General features: G+C 43.4%; 1 protein-coding gene and 1 pseudogene across 3 annotated transcripts in view; one reads left to right on the forward strand and one right to left on the reverse strand.

The window, feature by feature from the left end:
* The window catches only part of TNNI3 (troponin I3, cardiac type), a 41,673-nt gene extending 27,986 nt beyond the window's left edge, over positions 1-13,687 (reverse strand). The window contains exons 1-2 of one of the 3 annotated variants that reach the window (XM_044281708.1): positions 13,562-13,687; positions 583-604 (exon numbers count right to left, since the gene is read on the reverse strand). In XM_044281708.1, the coding sequence (XP_044137643.1) occupies positions 583-593 (11 nt within the window). In that variant the 5' untranslated portion in view covers positions 594-604; positions 13,562-13,687. Of the gene's footprint in view, positions 1-582; positions 605-1,807; positions 1,928-10,266; positions 10,378-13,561 lie in introns of those variants that run through there. The other 2 variants (XM_044281706.1, XM_044281707.1) reach the window with 2 other exon arrangements.
* The window catches only part of LOC122926156, a 354,925-nt pseudogene that overhangs the window by 268,637 nt on the left and 68,120 nt on the right, over positions 1-18,168 (forward strand).

An 18,168-nucleotide genomic window follows, 5' to 3' on the forward strand; every position in this document is an offset into this window, starting at 1 on the left:
CTTTTATGATGCAGAGAATGTCATTTCCATCACATACACATACCGTCTAATATAACGGCACAACATGTCTGCTATAGGACACGTGGTTCTCCGGCTTGTTGTTATCTGCAGCCACCACTAGGGGAACTTGCTACATACACATCCCATGGAGTTCATCACTAGCTGTATAAATCCATACGCAGTTAGCGCCTCCTAGTGGTGGCTGCAGTCAGATTATTATCATTTATCAAGTCAGAAACACAGAGCTCCCTTATAGAGAAATATTATGTACGCACAATATTGTTTTTACCTTAAAATGGATTAGGGAGCATTAACTTTAATTAAGGTGCAGTACGTTTGGTTACACTGAGCCCCAGTGGGGCCTATTCTTAATTTTGCTATGGGGCCATATGATTTCAGTATATGTGCCAGCCCATAGAGTGTGACTATTATCATTATTGTTTTTATTTAATCTCATTGAAATTTTAACAAATTAGTAAAAAAAAAAAAAAAAAAAGCAAAGTAAACGACATAAAGTGGTGATCAGAAAATAGATAAAATATTAAGTTGGAATATAAAATACTTGGAATATAAAATACTTACTCATCAGACATCTTGGCTTGATCTAAAAAAAAAATATAAAAAAGGAGAAAAAGGAAAAAACATATGACATTCTGGTATATTGAAAGTTACCATAATGCTTCTTTGTAAGTTCCTCTTACTTGAGAGATGTCCTAACAGTATACTAAAATTTAATTACACCAGGGATCCTGTTCTTTCAGATATAAATTGCGTCTATTACTTTTTTATTCATTTATTTAATTTATTTTTAAGATTGTTTTGTAAGGAGGCTGCATTGCTAATTTCTCATTTTAAAGTGGTATTCTCAACTCAGTCATTGATGGCTTATTACTAGAACATTCCACGAATGTCAGATAAGTGCTGGTCCCACCTCTGGGGCCTGCTCCTATCTCTAGAACGGACCCCCCGAAGTGAAGGAGACTGCATTGTGCAAGTACCGCCACCCTCCTTTTAATGCTATCAGAGTTCCGAAAATAGTTGAGCCAGCGCTCAGTTATTTCTGGCTGTCCTATAGCAGTGAATAGAGAGGTGATGATGCATGTGTGATGCGCTTTCCACTCACTTCTGTGTGAAAATAGCCGAGAGCGCCTGCTTGGTTATTTTTGGAACTTCTGTAGAAGTGAATGGAGAGCACGCTGTGCATGCGCAGTGTGCTCTCTTTTACTTTAAGGGCCCCATTCTGGAGGTGTGGGTCCCAGAGGTGTATCATATGGGTATCCTATAACTGCTCAAATAAATGAAGTACACTATTCTACTGTGTCACCTTTATTCGATTCCAACAACTCCTTAATGAGTGTACATCAGCTTTGATTTCATTTATGTTGAAAGTCAATTATTATGCAGTTTTATCCTTTTTTTTCTTTTCTTAGTGTTGTCAGTTTTGGTGATATCTCCTCCTCTATGTGTCACTTACACAGCAGCAGATATGGCTGGTGGCATGAATGTGCTGCTCATAGACGTGTCAAGATAAGTATTCCACACAGTGAATGACTCTGTTTGTGACAATGAGGTCCCATCAGCTGCTCTCCAAGTATCAAGCATTACTTCTTGGTCATCCATTCTACACTCCATATTTGGTGTGGATATCTGAGTTAAAGCAGTTAAGAGATAAGAGACATTAACTTTCTGCTGTGGTTCCATCTGCTAAATGTACTTGCATAGCTCACTTGCTGACTTGTACAGCCCATGGGGCACTGATGCCCTTGAAATGGCAGAAAAGACTGAGACCAGAACCCATACTACATACCAGTGCTCATGACTTTTATACAGAGGTGACCTTCTATTAAATGCAGTCTGTCTGTTGAGTTTTTCACAATTTGACATTTTCTCTTTTTTCTACATCTAAGCCATCTTGACCAGGCAATTTCTGTAAAAGATGACCATGCCAAGATGGGATCAAACAGAAATTCAAGGCTCTTGACATAATTAACTATGACTTTACCCATCTCAGTTCTGTAATACTGAGAATGGGCTACAGTGAAATATGTCTTCTATGAACCCCTCATCTAATGAGGGTGCTCAGCATATTGTTGAGTTATATCAGGTCTATAACAATGGACTAGTTATAATTAAGATAGGATGGGGGGGGGGGGGGGTACAATTGCAAAAATGCACTCCTGAGCACCATGTCCTTTGAGTTCTTATAAAACCTTTTCTAGACATATCTTGTCATCTCATACATTATTATGGACCATCCTGGTGTCTCCTGAGAAATACTGAGATAACAGCTACAGAGACTGGAGGTGGCACCAGCAGTTAGTCCTATACAATTATACATTTTAGCAAATATTCTTTAAAGGGGTTCTTCACTTTCATTTAACTGATGATCTATCCTCTGGATAGATCATCAGCTTCTGATCGGCCGGGGTCCGACACCCAGGACCCCCGCCGATCAGCTGTTTGAGAAGGCATCGGCGCTCCAGCAGCGCCACGGCCTTCTCACTGTTTACCGTTGGGCCGCCCGCCCACTGACGTCACGACTAGTATCAACTAGAGTGGGCGCGGCTAAGCTCTGTTCACTTGAATGGAGCTTAGCCGCGCCCACGCTAATTGATACAAGTCGTGACGTCAGTGGGCGGGCGGCCCGGCGGTAAACAGTGAGAAGGCCGCGGCGCTGCTGGAGCGCCGCTGCCTTCTCAAACAGCTGATCGGCGGGGGTCCCGGGTGTCGGACCCCGACCGATCAGAAGCTGATGATCTATCCAGAGGATAGATCATCAGTTAAATGAAAGTGAAGAACCCCTTTAAATAAGGTGTCTGGCAAGGATGAGTAAACCAGTTCGGACTGAAAAAGTTCAGTCCAAAATTTGCCATTTTTCAGACTGCAAAGGTACCTGTCACGGCTGGAGGTGGGGGAAACCCCCAGCCGTGCGGTGCCAGGAGATGGTAGGGTTACCACTTGGCCAAACAACACAGAATTAGGGAGCAGGTCATCTCCTGTTGCGTCCCTAACTCTGACTCTGTCTCCTACCTGCATGGGCCGACCTTGATGGTAGGAGGGCCCATACTCAGGAACCTCGGATCCCTGCTGACCCTCCGCAGATCCCTGACCTAGGAGCTGGGTGAGACGACCTACTCCTCCTTGGCACGGAGGAGCAGGAGTCTCAATGGCCAAGCAACAAGGGGAAACAGAAACAGCTATGGCAGTGTCAGGCAAATGGAACCAACACATCACTCACCTGCCACAGACAACAAACCCTGGAACCCATGTGCAGGTGCTGCAGTTCTGAACACCAACGGTCAGACACACCCAGTGACTCACAGACACACTGGGAAGGGAGTTAACCCTTCCAACACCACAGAAGGGAAAACACACATAAAGGGGAAAGCACACAAACTCACTCATCTGTCTCCGACAGCAACGGCATGCGTGGCAACTGTGTGGCCGAGACACTTGCACAGCATGCAAACATCACCAGACGTTGCCGCGGACAACCGCAGGTGAAGGGAGGAGTCTCCGTGCAAACAACACATAACCTCGTGCGCCACAAAACGACAAAGGGAGTGCACATAAAAACACGTTGTCAAGGGCAACCACACGCATGCCTATTGTCCGCGGCAACCGCACCTGAGGCAACAACGAAGTGCTCCCAGCTGCGGTTGACAACGGAAAACCGCGGGCAACAGCATGCGGCACCCAAGGAGTCACGACCATGACCAAGGGTCATTTCGGCCTAATCCACTAAAACGGCACGTAGCACCACTTTAGTGCACAGGTTGGCAGTAAAAAAAAGCACTAGGGAGGAAGAAGAAGGGGTCTCACATGACCCTGAGAGGAAGTGGGCTGGAGAACACTCAAGGCAGGCTTGAGGCCTGCACCAAGTCCCAGCCTGCCTATACACACATTGGCATCCCAAAATTGCACTCCTGCCAGTCCGGGCTGTTAGAGCAGGAGCGCAGCTCTTGTGTCTCCTGTGACTGTACATAATTACTGCAGCAATACCCACGGTGTGGCAGCAATCTACCTGTGTGTGTTAAGTTAAAATTAAGCATCAAGCCTCAGTTGTCCATTTTACGTATTTTCAGTTTCGCACGGTCGCAATTTAATTATTTTTTAGTGGGTGCTTTCAATTGAATTAAACAGCATATATATGTGATTACTGCAGCAATACCCACAGTATGGCAGCATATTTTCAGTTTACACACGGTTGGAATTTTTTTTTTTGTTGGGGGGATTGTTAAATTTAATTAAACCAGCATATATAGGTGATTACTAGAAGAGACAAATTATAGCAGAAATTTACCTGTGTATAAAAGAAATTCAGCGTCAAGCCTCAGTCGTCCATTTACTTATTTTCTGTTTCCACGTGGTATAAATTTAAAATAGTTTGGGGGGGGGGGGAATTCCATTTAATTAAGGAGCATATGTACGTGATTACTACACCAATGCTGAAATTTTTGCACAGTCAATGCAATGCTGGGGCCTGCATCATGCCACTAATGCCTGAGGGTCAGTTTCTGCGTACATACATAATTGAAATCTAATATTTTTTTATTTTATTTTTGGGGGGGGGGGGGGGGAATTGGTGTTGCTGGTGATTAACACAGTTGATTTTTATTTTTTTTCACGGTTGAAATTTTTAATTATTATATTTTTTTTTGTGGGGGGGGGGGGAGCTAAATTTAACGAGGGAGCATATGTATGTGATTACTCTAATAATACCGAAATTTCCCCACAGTCCAGGCAGGCTGAATGCCATCAATAGACCTCTCCTTGCTGCTGGTGCATCATCTTGCCACTCTTGCTGTCTGTCTGCCATCACGTTGTGTATGGCTGCTGCATGCTGCGGCCTGCATTATGCCACTTTCCAACCATCACGTTCTATATGGCTGCTACGGCCTGCATCATGCCACTACTGCCAGTTTTTCTACTACACAGTTGCTGTCTTGTTTCCTTATGGAGTAGACCTGATTGGGAGCAGGGAGCTGAGAACTTGGCATGACCACAAAACGGTGGATAGAGCCTATTGCTTCCGACCCATCCGCTGTGTTATTTCTGAAGCCAGCAACTACTGAGAACAGCTGGTCATTGTGCATGCCGACTGTCTATTCTGATATGGATGACCTATCTTGAGGATGAGTTAATATCTACATTCCCTTTAAGAAAATATTATGCAGTATATAAGAAAAAATTGCTACATATGTTATTTTAGACTGGTAGATCTGGGTGGGAGCAGAGGTTTTATTTTGTTATTATGCTCACCTTGGGTGGAGACCACCTTTAGAATAAAATATTATACTATATTTATATACTATACATTTAATAACCCTGTCGATACATGTCTGGTCTGTCAGGTTGCCGTGGACTTGGTGACACGACTATATGTATTGACAACATATTGCAGAGTTTGAAATGATTGTATTTGTGGAAATCAAAAAGCCTGAAGAAAAAGAGTTGTGTCTTTAATGCAGGCATCCTCAACCTGCGGCCCTCCAGCTGTTGTAAAACTACAACTCCCACAATGCCCTGCTGTAGGCTGATACCTGTAGGCTGTTCATGCATGCTGGGAGTTGTAGTTTTCCAATAGCTGGAGGGCCACAGTTTGGGGATGCCTGGTTTAATGGATCGATTGTTGTGCTCTTTATGGTGACATGAAACAGACCCTTGCTTTCTAGAGTGTTCCTATGAATGCGATCATTTGCTGATAATTGTGCGGTCTAATAGGCTGAATTGAGACAAAATCATTTAGTTAAACTTCTTTCACACTGGCGTTAGGATTGGCTGGCAGGGGAACAGCCTGCCGGATCCACAGCACACTGCGGTTTTTGTCCGGCCACCTCTCGGCATGTGTGCCATGCTGCAGCTCCGAACTTTCCCCATTACAGTGAATGGGGCCGGGGCGGTCTTCCAGCAGCACATGTGTGTAAACGTTAGTACGGATCCGGTGGGCTGTTCCTCTGCTGAAACAGCCTGCCAGACAATCCTAATGCCAGTGTGAAACAAGCCTTATCCAGCAGTGCTGAGCCAGAAAAGGGCAAAACAACCTCCATGAGGTGCAAAGAAAAAGGGGGTCAGTCAGCACATCCTAATGCACAGGGGCACGTTGCTATGGCTGAAAACAACACTGTAAAACAAAACATGCAATGCAACAGCTCTCTGCAAACCAAATATGCTTGGCTTGCAGAGAGCTGTTGAATTGCATGTTTTGTATTACAACCTCCATGAGGCAATTGTATCATTCTTCATTGTCCATAAGTTGTATGAAGTACACCTACCAGACTTTCACGTCAAGTGGACTTGGACTCCACCTGTGCAGTTGTATAGGAATAGGCACTGTGGACTAAAGTTAAAGGGGATTTCCTGGAAATTGATGACCTATCCTCACAATACATCATCAAAATCGGATTGACGGGGAGGCCAGCACTCAGCACCCCCACAGTGGATGGAGCTGGAAACAGAAGGTCCTGTTCTCTGTTTAGTTTCCAGCGGAGCTCAGCTTTCATTCACTTGAGTGGCATGACCACTACACAGTGGATGGAACTTTGTGCTTCCAGCTCTAGCCACTGTATAGTTTCTGGTGCAGGCGGTTGCCCGAAATGGCTAATTGGTGGGGGTGCCAGATGTACAACTCCCACCAATGTGATATTGATGTCATATCTTAGTATCAGAAAACCCCTTTAAAATAACAAAAGGGTAGAGTGTAGAGATGAGCGAATCAATTCTATCAAATAAAAAATTTCCCCACAAATTTGGATTCTAACAAACCTGAATTTCTTGTGATTCATTTCAGGTGATCCAGAGAGAGTGAGAGAGAAAGAATACATCTGTTGGCATCAGATAGGCTTAGTGCTCTTTTCTTTTTGGAAGGAAAGTTAATTTGAATATCTTTCCCAGAAACCCAAAAGGTATGCAAATAAGCTTTCCTTCTAAAAACAAAAGAACACTAATCCTATTTGATGCCAACAGATGTAAGATATATATGTTTCCCAGAAACGCAGAGCAGGGTTGGCTGGGTTAGAATATTCATCATACTAGATGGTCTTCCTAATGAGAAAGAGCACCTCCAAAGCCACTTAGCTAACCAGGGAAACTTTCTCTTGAGACACTCAATATTCTTGTCCTTTTGGATAGACAACTGGTTTGCACGTCTCATTCAGAGAAATATTACATGTCAGTCTCTCTCTCAACATATATATCACAAACCATTATTATCTATAGGAGTATCAAAAGAAACACATAAGTTATAGGAAATGGTTGAAACTCTAAAACTTGGTTATCTCTGCTTTATGGGTGATCCATGACAGAAAGGTCAATAATCCGAGTCTGGCTGATGGTTATACTTGTACCTTCATATGAAATGAGTCACTGATTTCTGATAAGATGATGTTATAAACCAGTTATGAGAAGTTATGAAAAGTTTCTACTTGTAAAAAACACAACACATCTACAAGGAAAGGTCAATGATTATCGTAATTCTCTCTCAAAAGCACAGCAGAACAGGTATAAGCAGTGCACTATATTATTCCTACACTGTGACATCATATGTACATTATGCTTGTATTTGACATCACTGTTTGCATGATTTCAGTGTTGTAACATCACTGAGTAGATTATGCTTGTGCTGTGACATCAATGTGTTAACTATGCAGCGATCCAGCAGTTCACTGCTAAAGGGTTAATAGCAGGTTCATTGCTAAAGTGGTACAGTTATGGTTTATTACTAAAGTGGTTAAAGCGTTCACTGTGATATTGATTATCACCTACCATGTAAGCCACAAAGGCTATGTATAGGTAGGAAACAGTTAACTGGCAGTTTCTTAATTACCATTGCCGGGTATTGGACTTGTCCCATTTTCCCCTGGTTAAAGTAGTCTTCTAGCAAGCGAGTTAGAGAAAAGGCCTGTTTGGTGTTTGTTCCTGCTTAGTAGGCCAAGACAGAAAGCTACAGAAAAAAACAACAACTTTGCTGAGAACTACCTCTGAGAGAATCATTTCAATTTTGCAGATGGTGGAGGACCCTGCACACATTTGACTTCACTGCCCTTGATCTGGGTTTATTGCATCTGTTACCCGCCACACTCTGAGACGGCCTGGCCATCTGATCTAAGACTGCAGCCTGTGGCTGGGTATTGCAGAGAAATATTGAGGAATTGCATGCCTTTGGTCATTTGGGAAGATTGCTGGTCTTCATAGAGAGATTTAGGGAGGACTACTACCATCCTTGCCACCTTCTACAGTATATACAACCTTTTTGGGAAACACCCACTCTGTGAAATACAGTGCTGCTTGAAAGTATGTGGACCCTTCAGAATGTTCTATATTTCTGTATAAATTTGACCAGATTTTCTCATAAGTCCTAAATGTAGATACAGATAACCAAATCAAACAAATGTGTGAAAAATATTAGACTTGGGTGTTTATTTATTGAGAAAATGATCCAATATCACATGTCTGTCAGTAACAAAAGTATGTGAACCTTAGCTTTCCCACTCACATACTTTAGATATTGGATCATTTTTATCAATAAATGACCAAGTCGAATATTTTTGACTCATTTGTTTGATTGGGTTCTCTCTCTCTACCTTTAGGACTTATGTGAAAGTCTAATGTAATTTTAGGCAAAATGTATGCAGAAAATTCTGAAGAGTTCACAAACTTTTAAGCACCACTGTACTTCAGGACCCTGCCTGTTGCATGTATACGTACTGTGATTTCTATCATTTATTCACTAAACGAGAGATTTTATTTTGCTAAAATGGTCTGTGGTTTGCCTGATCACTATCACCTACCTCCTCTTCTCTGCCTTGCACCCAACTGCTCATTCGAACATCAAAGGCACCCCAGCCAACACCAGGCAGGAATCCCAAAAGTCTAGGGTGTGCCCTGAGAGAAAGAAGGGTTACACCCCTCCATTCACTTCCTGTGTTAAGACTACCTCAGCCACCACTCCCATCCTCTCCACTCCTTGAGCCCCCCCCCCCCCCCATGGGCCGACGTGCAGTAACTATCCCTTTCCTGTGACTTCAGTGAACACATTATCCCATTACATCACTGTGTGCATGACACCCCCCCCCTACTGTGACATCACTATGTCCATTATCACCAGTGCTAGAACATCAATGTGTGCCTTAGCCCTGTACTTTAGCAAGGCCAATCATAAGAATTTCTGAAAATGTTGCTGAAACTTATCATGGTAGAATGTGGTCCCATGGACAAACGCAGAAAGCTAGAAGCCGTGCTGTATTCCACCTATGATCAATAAGACCAATCAGCACTGTAGTCTATTGGGGTATCCTGGCAGGAGCTGGCGGTTTTTTATCTCAGCAGTCACATGTGCTAAAGTAGTAAACAAGAGTCTACAAAATTTTTCTCATGTGTCACATACAGTAAATAGCTCCACTCTTGTCTACGGGCCATCCTTGGTATTGCAGCGCAGCTCCATATAATTAGGCTGTAATACTTGACATAGCCTATAGACAAGAGTGGCGCCGTTTTGAAACACAGTAGAACCCTTTTATCTAATGAGATTTAACCCTGCCATTGTTTCAACATGGTGCGGCAAACTCAAAAAAGCCCAGAAAATTGAAAAAAAAGGCCACTAGCCAAAAAAACATTTGTGTCTCCTGCATTTTATTATTCCCATAGACTTTCAGCTAACATCTGGAGCTGGCTTTATTCAGCAAAAAACACGTCAGTGCAACTTCAGAAAAATACCACAAAAACCCATACTAAGTCAACATCCGAGTTATGGTATTCCGGTAGTCTGTTCTGACCAAAATTACCGTATTGGGCTTATTCGGATCTGTATTCACCATAATGGGCTCTGTTGGGTTTCCGTCGGGTCTCTGGGTTTCTGCCGGAAAAATCCGTTGCATGTTTTGAGTTGAGCACCAAAATAATATCCTTTTATTAGCTTCTGTGGCTGATAATTGGATTTGGACAGTGTCGCTTCATCTCTTCTTTTCTACCAAGGTTTTATTTTTATGCCATTGACCCAATCAACGCATCAGAAAACACCACTGTGTTTAATATTAACCATGGACATCAATGTAATATCTGGTGCTAGCATTGGTTGCTCACAAAATGCAGCAAAAAGTGACAATTAAAAAAATACTGGCTTAGCTATAGTCCTAAATTATATCTATGTTATGTTTCAAGGCCTGTTTAAAAGGTTGAACATTGACCTACAGGATAGCGGATTTCCAACTGGTTGAACCAGAGGCTCAGCTTTTTTCACTTGTTTAGAAAGAGAGCATATTTGAATACCTTTTCCCCAGAGGAGCATTGCATGGCCTATAAGACTGTTTATAGTTACAAGGTGCTCCCCAAACGTCATTCGTAAACTTCTAGTAGGGATAAAAGAGGGGTGGTGCAACATAATGTCACAAGAATAGATGATCCAAATCAGGAATGTCAGGAGAGCGGACAGATCCTCTGAAAGATAGCAATGTGAAAATTCTACTTACTACTCTAGTCACTAGGTGGCACCCTTATACAAAGCAATCTGTTCAAGGCCTGACACCATGCTGTATTTTTCCCACATTTTATTTTGATTTTTCATTCCTGATTTGTCAAAGTGATCTACATTTTATACATATTATTATAAACTAATATTCATTTAAAAATGCTTATTTTTCACACAACTTTGCATAAATCAATAGTACCAAGCAACCATAAGACATGTTGTAATATGTCTTAGGTTAGATTCACATGTGCATCATAAACATATTCCGGCAGAGGAACAGAACACCAGCGTTTCCCGTATTCGGTGATGGGAACCGACAGTGATCAGGCCGCTAAATGCCAGCTTTTGGCCAGAGAAAGAGTAGCATGAAGGACTTTTTGTCCGACTGAAAACCTGCATTTATGCTAAAAACAGCCTTTGCCCGAACAGAATACTGGAATTTACGCTGCTTATGTGAACGTAGCCTTATCAGACAGAAATGTCTAATTCTCATGTTATCAGCCAGTAAACCATTATCCCAGCTGGTACAAGTGGAAGCTGGAGCCGGTACATATTTTTTTTACAAAAGTTAAAGGGTTTCTGTCATCAGAAAAATCGTTATGTAGCTGACTGACATAAGCGATGTGCTAATGTCGGCAGTACATAACAGTATGATTTATAACTCCCTGTCTGCCGCCGTTCCCTCAAAATAAAGACTTTTAGAATATGCAAATAAAGCCTCTAGGTGCTAGTGGGGTGTTGTTGCAGCACCTAGAGGCTCCATCTTCTCACCCTTTGGCATGCCCATGTCCAGTTGATTGACGTTCCTAGTTCTCCTCTGTGCCCGTAAAATCCCACGCCTGCGCCGTCCCATTTAGTATTCGGCGCAGGCCCAGCGAGTGAAGGACGCTTGTATTTTCAATGGAAAAAAAGCAGACATTTTTTTTTTTATGGGATTTTTTTATTTGAATAATTTTTTATTTATTTTTTACCACTTAATAGTCCCACTAGGGGACCATAACAGACCGCTTTTTGATTAATTTTAAAATGCAATGCATTATCCCTATAGTGCATTGTATTTTATGGTCAGTGTTATTCTGACATTGACCAGCAGGCTGCGCCAGAGAGACTCAGCCTGCTGGAAATTACTCAAGGCTGTCTGGGGCCTACACAAGACCCCAGCCAGCCATCACACACACATCAGCACATGGGATCACATTTGCGGGGCACCAATGGGAGGCAGTGGGAGTCCGCTCCCTCTGTCAGCACTTTACATGCAGCAGGCACCATTGCCCGCAGCATGTAAAGTGTAAAACAGCCTGGATTGGCACTCCTGCCAGTCTGGACTGTTAGAGCTGGGCCCCCGCTGCATGGGAGACCCCTTCACCTATTTTTGGAGTTCTGGCTCTTTTTTTGCCTCCTGGATGTTTATAGACGTAAAGCCGACTGCTGATTGTATGCGTGTATAAAATTATACATATATATATATAATTATATTATAGTGATGCAGTAAAAGGTCTGGTGTGGAAGGGAAGGTATATTCCTCCCAGCATGTGCTGCTGGACTGATTGACAGCCAGGTGAGGTCAAGCACCGGACTAGATCTTAGGTGCCGGTCCGGGCTTTGCCGACGCCTAACTGTCTTAAAAGCCAGCTGGACGGCAGCAGGGGAGAGTTGAGGCCTGTGCCTGGATGAATGCTTGTGACCTGTTTGGAGAAGACGGCTCAACTACATCCTGGACTTAAGCTTTGGCGTGGACCTGTTGGCAAAGTGTGAACGGACACCTGGACTGGGACTCTTTATGCAGAAACTGCAGCATGGTGTGAATGAGCACCAGGACTTCCAACCAAGACCTCTTGCGCCCCGCGGCCGTGCTGTGGCCCGCAATGCACGAACACCAACCATGGGGCAGCCGCAGCGGATCGCGGACCCATTCACTTTAATGGGTCCGCCATCCGCCTGTTCCGCAAAAAAATAGTACATGTTCTATTTTTTTGCGGAACGGAAGTATGGGACGACACCCTACAGATGCACTACTTAGTGCTTCTGTTATACACTTCTGGATTTGCGGACCCATTCAAGTGAATTGGTCCGCATCTGTGATGCGGAATGCCCACGGAACAGCGCCCATGTATTGCGGATCTGCAAATGTGGTTACTGAGTTGTTAAACCTGCTTGTGTGAATAAATCACAAAGAACAGTTTTGGTGCCTCTGTTCTGCGCCCACTAACCCTGCCTACCAGAGCGAATCCCCACAATGTTATATATAGACACCTAAATATGCAGCCTTAAAATTTTATTTCTAATTCTATTCTGGTGTCTCACTTTGCTACATAGAATTTTAGTCTGGGGCTACACAGCGATCTTGTCCTTGACACCCATCGTGTGATGCTGTGTAGCTTCACTTGATGGTGACACAATGGGTGTCGTGGCCAAGATCGCCATGTAACCCCAGCTTTATGGATTACTAGTCATGAGAAACTGACTCATAGGACTCTATATATACACACACATACAATGAAAAGATTGTTAGGGAGTTAAAATGCCATTACTGCTAATGCTTCCATTTATAACCCAAGAATATTTTTCATCCTGTAGTTTTTAAAGCTAACCAGACAAAGCAAAAACAAATTTTCACCTGTGTGAAGTATCCAACGGATTCCGAGCAGTGTCCGTTCCTAAATTATGGCATCTGCTAATAATTATTCTCTGCAATTAGTCACATTAATAACTGTGGCATTTATCTAAAAACTCCCCAAAAATTTAAATCTCAGACGGTGAATGTACTTAATGGTTTAGACTCCGGACTGCTAAAGAAGAGCATAATAATGAAGAACTTGCTCCACATGATACAACCAATTCAATAATCATTAGAGATGTTAAATGGGCAATTAAAATCCTCTGAAAAGTTAGCAGTTTTTTGCAAATTTAGACTGATCCTTAACCATGACTTGCACTGGTCAATGGGATATCTACCGGTCACAGATTTTAGAATGCAATCAAACATGTACAAAAGTATTTTCATATATATATAGAGTCTATGGCCAAACAAAATTTAGATTTGCCTTCTCGAACCTTTAAAAGGGCTAATGTTTCATGGTTAGACAATGAACATACCTAAAGTGAGCCGAGGTCCAGGATAATGTGATCAGCCGCTTGCAGTCTTTTCGGGAAAGAAACAGTCTAGACTGTAACCGTGATTGTTATAAAGTGGTAGAGGACTGACCTATTCCTTGTAAGGTATAGCACAGGGGCCGGGAGTCAACACTCTTCAGCTTTTTATCTTGTAGGTCACTTTATCACATTTCATCATACCAGACATTCCTCTAAAGCGCTGCAGTAGGTGGCATTTAAAATAATGATGCTGCCCTCCTGCATAGATTTACGTTCTAAAAGATGAACTAATGTTTAAAAGATGAACTGGAAATAGTTTGAAACTGTCCAAAAATTTAAAGGGTACCCATCATTTTAAACTCTTTTGACATGTTATAATGACATGTTAAAACTTTTGAATGCTGTGTATCAGAATGCAGAAGCTGAGCGCTGTGACCCGTTTATTTCTGCTTTGCTGTTTTTGGAAAGCCAAGTGTATACGGGATCATAGTAAATCTATGGATCCGTGCATGGCTTTCCGAGCAGAAACGAAGGTCATAGCTCTCCACTGAGTGCCTCTGCCCAGGGGTGGTCCTGGAAAATAAATAAAACATTAAAATAAAAGTGGCGCCATGTTGTAGGTGGGTCCAAATTGACAGAAGGCAGTGCCAACATGAGTAGACGGGGTTGTCAATACTATAGTGCAGCACAAAATAGCACCCCAGCAGAACCAAATACCACCTCTGCTGCAGTATTCAACTGTAATTAGTGTCCTGAGGACTTGAATTCAGGAGGGCACCTGCCGGCCAGGTGTCTAAGTACCTGATGCTCCTAGCATTAAAGGGATTATTCAGGACAGGTTATCATAATATTGATGGGGGTCTGAGTCCCGGAAACCCCCACCTATCAGCTGCTTTAGGATACATTCACGCGACTATGTGTTTTGCAGTCCACAATTTGTGGATCTCCAAAACATAGATACCAGCCCAGCAAGTCTCCAAGCACAGCACTGTACATATGGTAGTATAGCAGCTGTGCTTGGTATTACAGCTCAGCCACATTCCCTTCTATGGGGCTGAGCTGCCTCTAGGCCACATGACCGATGTCACATGGTCTAGGAAGAAGCTGCGGCGCTCATGGAGCTTCGGCCCCTTCTAACAGCTGACCGACAGGGTCCCAGGAGTCGGCCCCCTGCTGATCTGATATAACTAGGATAGGTTATCATTATTATGTCCAAGATAACCCCTTTAATGCCGAGTGCATCAGATCGCTAGGTATTATTAAAGCGCCATTCATTCCATAGCGCTGTACATATGATAAGCGGTGCACATACATAATACAGACAATTGCACTAATCATAAACAAGAGAGTTACAAACTGGTACAGAAGGAGAGAGGGCCCTGCCCGTGAGGGCTTACAATCTACAAGGTATGGGAGAAGAACACAGTAGGTGCGGGTGAAGTTGGTTATGGCGGTATAGAGGCAGCAGGGTCACTGGTTGTAGGCTTGTCTGAAGGGGAGTTTTCAGGTTTCTTTAGAAGGATTCCACTGTAGGTGAGAGTCTGATATGTTGGGGTAGCGAGTTCCAGAGTATGGGGGATGCACAGGAGAAATCTTGGAGTTAATTGTGGGAAGAGGAGAGAAGAGAGTCTTGTGAGGATTGGAGAGTGCATGTGGGGATGGATCGGGAAAGTAGCTCAGAGATGCAATGAGGGAACAGGTTATGGACGGCCTTGTATGTATTTGTTAGTACTTTGAAGTGAATTAGCTGGGCAATGGGGAGCCAGTGAAGGGATTGGCAGAGGTGAGCGGCAGAGAAGTAATAGGGTGAGAGGTGCATTAGTCGGGCAGCAGAGTTGAGGATAGATTGGAGGGGTGCGAGAGTGCTAGACGGAAGGCCACAGAGAAGAGTGTTGCAGTAGTCTAGGCAGGAGATGAGGGCATTTTCGAGGATTCAAAGTTAAGGAAAGGACAGATGCGGGAGATGTTTGAGTTAAAGGCAGAAGGTGGCAGAAAGGGCTTGGATGTGCAGTCGGAAGGAAAGGGCAGAATCCAAGGTCACTCCAAGGCAGTGGACTTTGTTGACCGGGGAGAGTGTGCAGCCATTGATCGTGATAGATAGGTCTGTTGGGGGGGGGGGGGGGGGGGGGGGTTGAGCAAGATGGGGGAAAGATTATGAATTCTGTCTTATCCATGTTAAGTTTTAGAAAGCGAAAGGCGAAGAAGGATGATACAGAAGATAGACATTGTGGGATTCTTGATAGTAAGGTCGTGATGTCTGGACCAGAGAGGTAGATTTGTGCGTCGTCAGCGTAGAAGTGATACTGAAAGCCATGGGACTCTGAGCTGTCCCAGGCCAAAAGTGTAGATAGAAAAGAGCAGGGTTTCTAGGACAGAGCCTTGCGGGACACCAACAGAGAGGGAATGAGACGAGGAGGTGGTGCGGGAGTGGGAGATGCCAAATGTCCAGTCTGTGAGGTATGATGTGATCCAGGAGAGGGTCAGGTCAGTGATGCCAAGAGATGAGAGTTTGCAACAGAGGGGAGTGGTCAACAGTGTCGAAGGCAGAGGGCAGGTCAAGGAGAAGGAGGACAGAGTATGTTTCTTGGTTTTGGCTGTCAGTAGGTCATGACTTTGGTAAGGGCAGTCTCAGTCGAGTGGTGGGGTCGGAAGCCAGATTGTAGGCTGTCAAAGAAGGAGCAGGAGGAGAGGCGAGAGGACAGTTCAGAATGGACATGTTGTTCAAGTAGCTTTGAGGCATATGGAAGAAGTGATATGGGGCGATAACCGGACAAAGAAGATGGGTCAAGAGAAGGCTTTTTGAGGATGGGTGTAATGGTAGCATGTTTAAAAGCAGAGGGGAAGACACCATAGGTTAGTGATAGGTTGAAGAGATGAGTTAGGGCTAGGATAAACACTGTGGTGAGGTTAGGTATCCAACCAGTGGCTGTGAGGAGGGCATAGGCTACCTCCTGGGCTTTGGCCCACTGGGAAATTTCCCTGTAGGGTCTATGGCCAGTCCGCCTCCTGTTTCTGCCCCTTTGTTTAGCGATTGGTGGGGCTATTACCATTCGGATTCTCCACCGATTGTAATGACATGCCAAAAGACTTTTTTTTAATAACAAATAATTTTTGTAAAAAGCGCAACAAATTAGACAATAGCAGCACTACCGTAGCTTCAAACGCTTGTTAAGGATCAACCTCAAAACCGATGCCCAGTGCAAAAACAGCCATGAATCTCATGTGTACATTTTATTGCATACACTACATCTCTCTCTACATATCATCAATTCCGTGATATTGAATTCACAATCGCCTAATGGCACATATCGACAGCGTCGCAAATTGTTATGAAAGAGGAAAAGTTCTGTTCCACAACCACACAATTTAAGTTTCACTTTAGGACCTGGCCACCATATATGTACTACCAGCACCAATGGGCTGTATCCCTTAGGTCCTAGCGTACAGAGCTAGAGCTCCTATGTAAAACTACATAAAGACTAGGAATTTGTGAGACAACCATTTGGTGCAGGCGGCAGCCAGAAGCAAGTGGCAACCAGTAGAACCTACAGCAGGGATCAGCAGCCTCCGGCACGCCAGCTGTTCAGAAACAAACTCCTCCTTTTACTTCTGTAGGAGTTAGAAGAACAGCCAAGCATGTTTGCATGCTGGGAGTTGTAGTTTCACAGCAGCAGGAATGCCGACTGTTGCCAATTCCTGACTTACAGTATCTAGGATTAAACACAATTGTTTGAAGTTTTTTCCAAAACCTCTAAAGATGAGATTCTTTTAGGCACAACATTTAAGAAGTGTTGGCATTAAAAACTTGAAATACAAGTGCATACTGTAATATCTTTTTGTTAAAAAAGTGAAATTCCCCTTTAAGGACAACCACAAATATAGGAGAATGATGAATTAAATCTTATACTGGATACTCAAAAGAAACTATGGAGCAGTTAGTGCTGGACCGATGGTAAACCCAGGCCCAGATTTACTAATCCTATAGATTGCGTAACATTATACCGTCTGTCTAGACTTGCGCCAGATCCATCACAGGGGCTCAGTCTGGATGATAAATGTGGTGCAGGGATAGACACTCTTCTCTGACTCCACTATTGGTTGGCTTTACTTTGAGACAGATCTTTACACCATAATTGTGCTGAAATTGATGCAAAATGGTGCATCTTAAGCACCACCGCTTTTCAGTGAAGCTCCAATCCCTTTGCAAGCATGTCAGAAAAAGTGGCACTATTCGGGTCATCTAGGGTTCTTACACTATTTTAGACATTAGTAAATCTGGGCCAGTGGCTAGGCACTAAATTAGACTTTAAAGCAGGAAGAATATAGAAATTGGACGGTGGTAAGGCAGCAGCCAAGTGTGGTGAACCAAGATTGGCAGACTGGTAAAGAAAGGTTAATGGGACTGTACAGTGTAGAGGTCTTTCTATGGCGAGTTAGAGATGGCCGATAGAGGCTCAATGGCCATGATCAAAAGATAACTCTACACTGGTAAGGTTTGCACCAAACAACCCACGTTGATTTATTGAGTTTGATGGTGATGTGCAATACACAAACACATAACATACACTACAAAAAATAAGGAGCATTCAAACCATGCATTACACACAGCC

Source organism: Bufo gargarizans, chromosome 2, assembly GCF_014858855.1.
Source record: "Bufo gargarizans isolate SCDJY-AF-19 chromosome 2, ASM1485885v1, whole genome shotgun sequence".
Taxonomy (NCBI): Eukaryota; Metazoa; Chordata; class Amphibia; order Anura; family Bufonidae; genus Bufo; species Bufo gargarizans.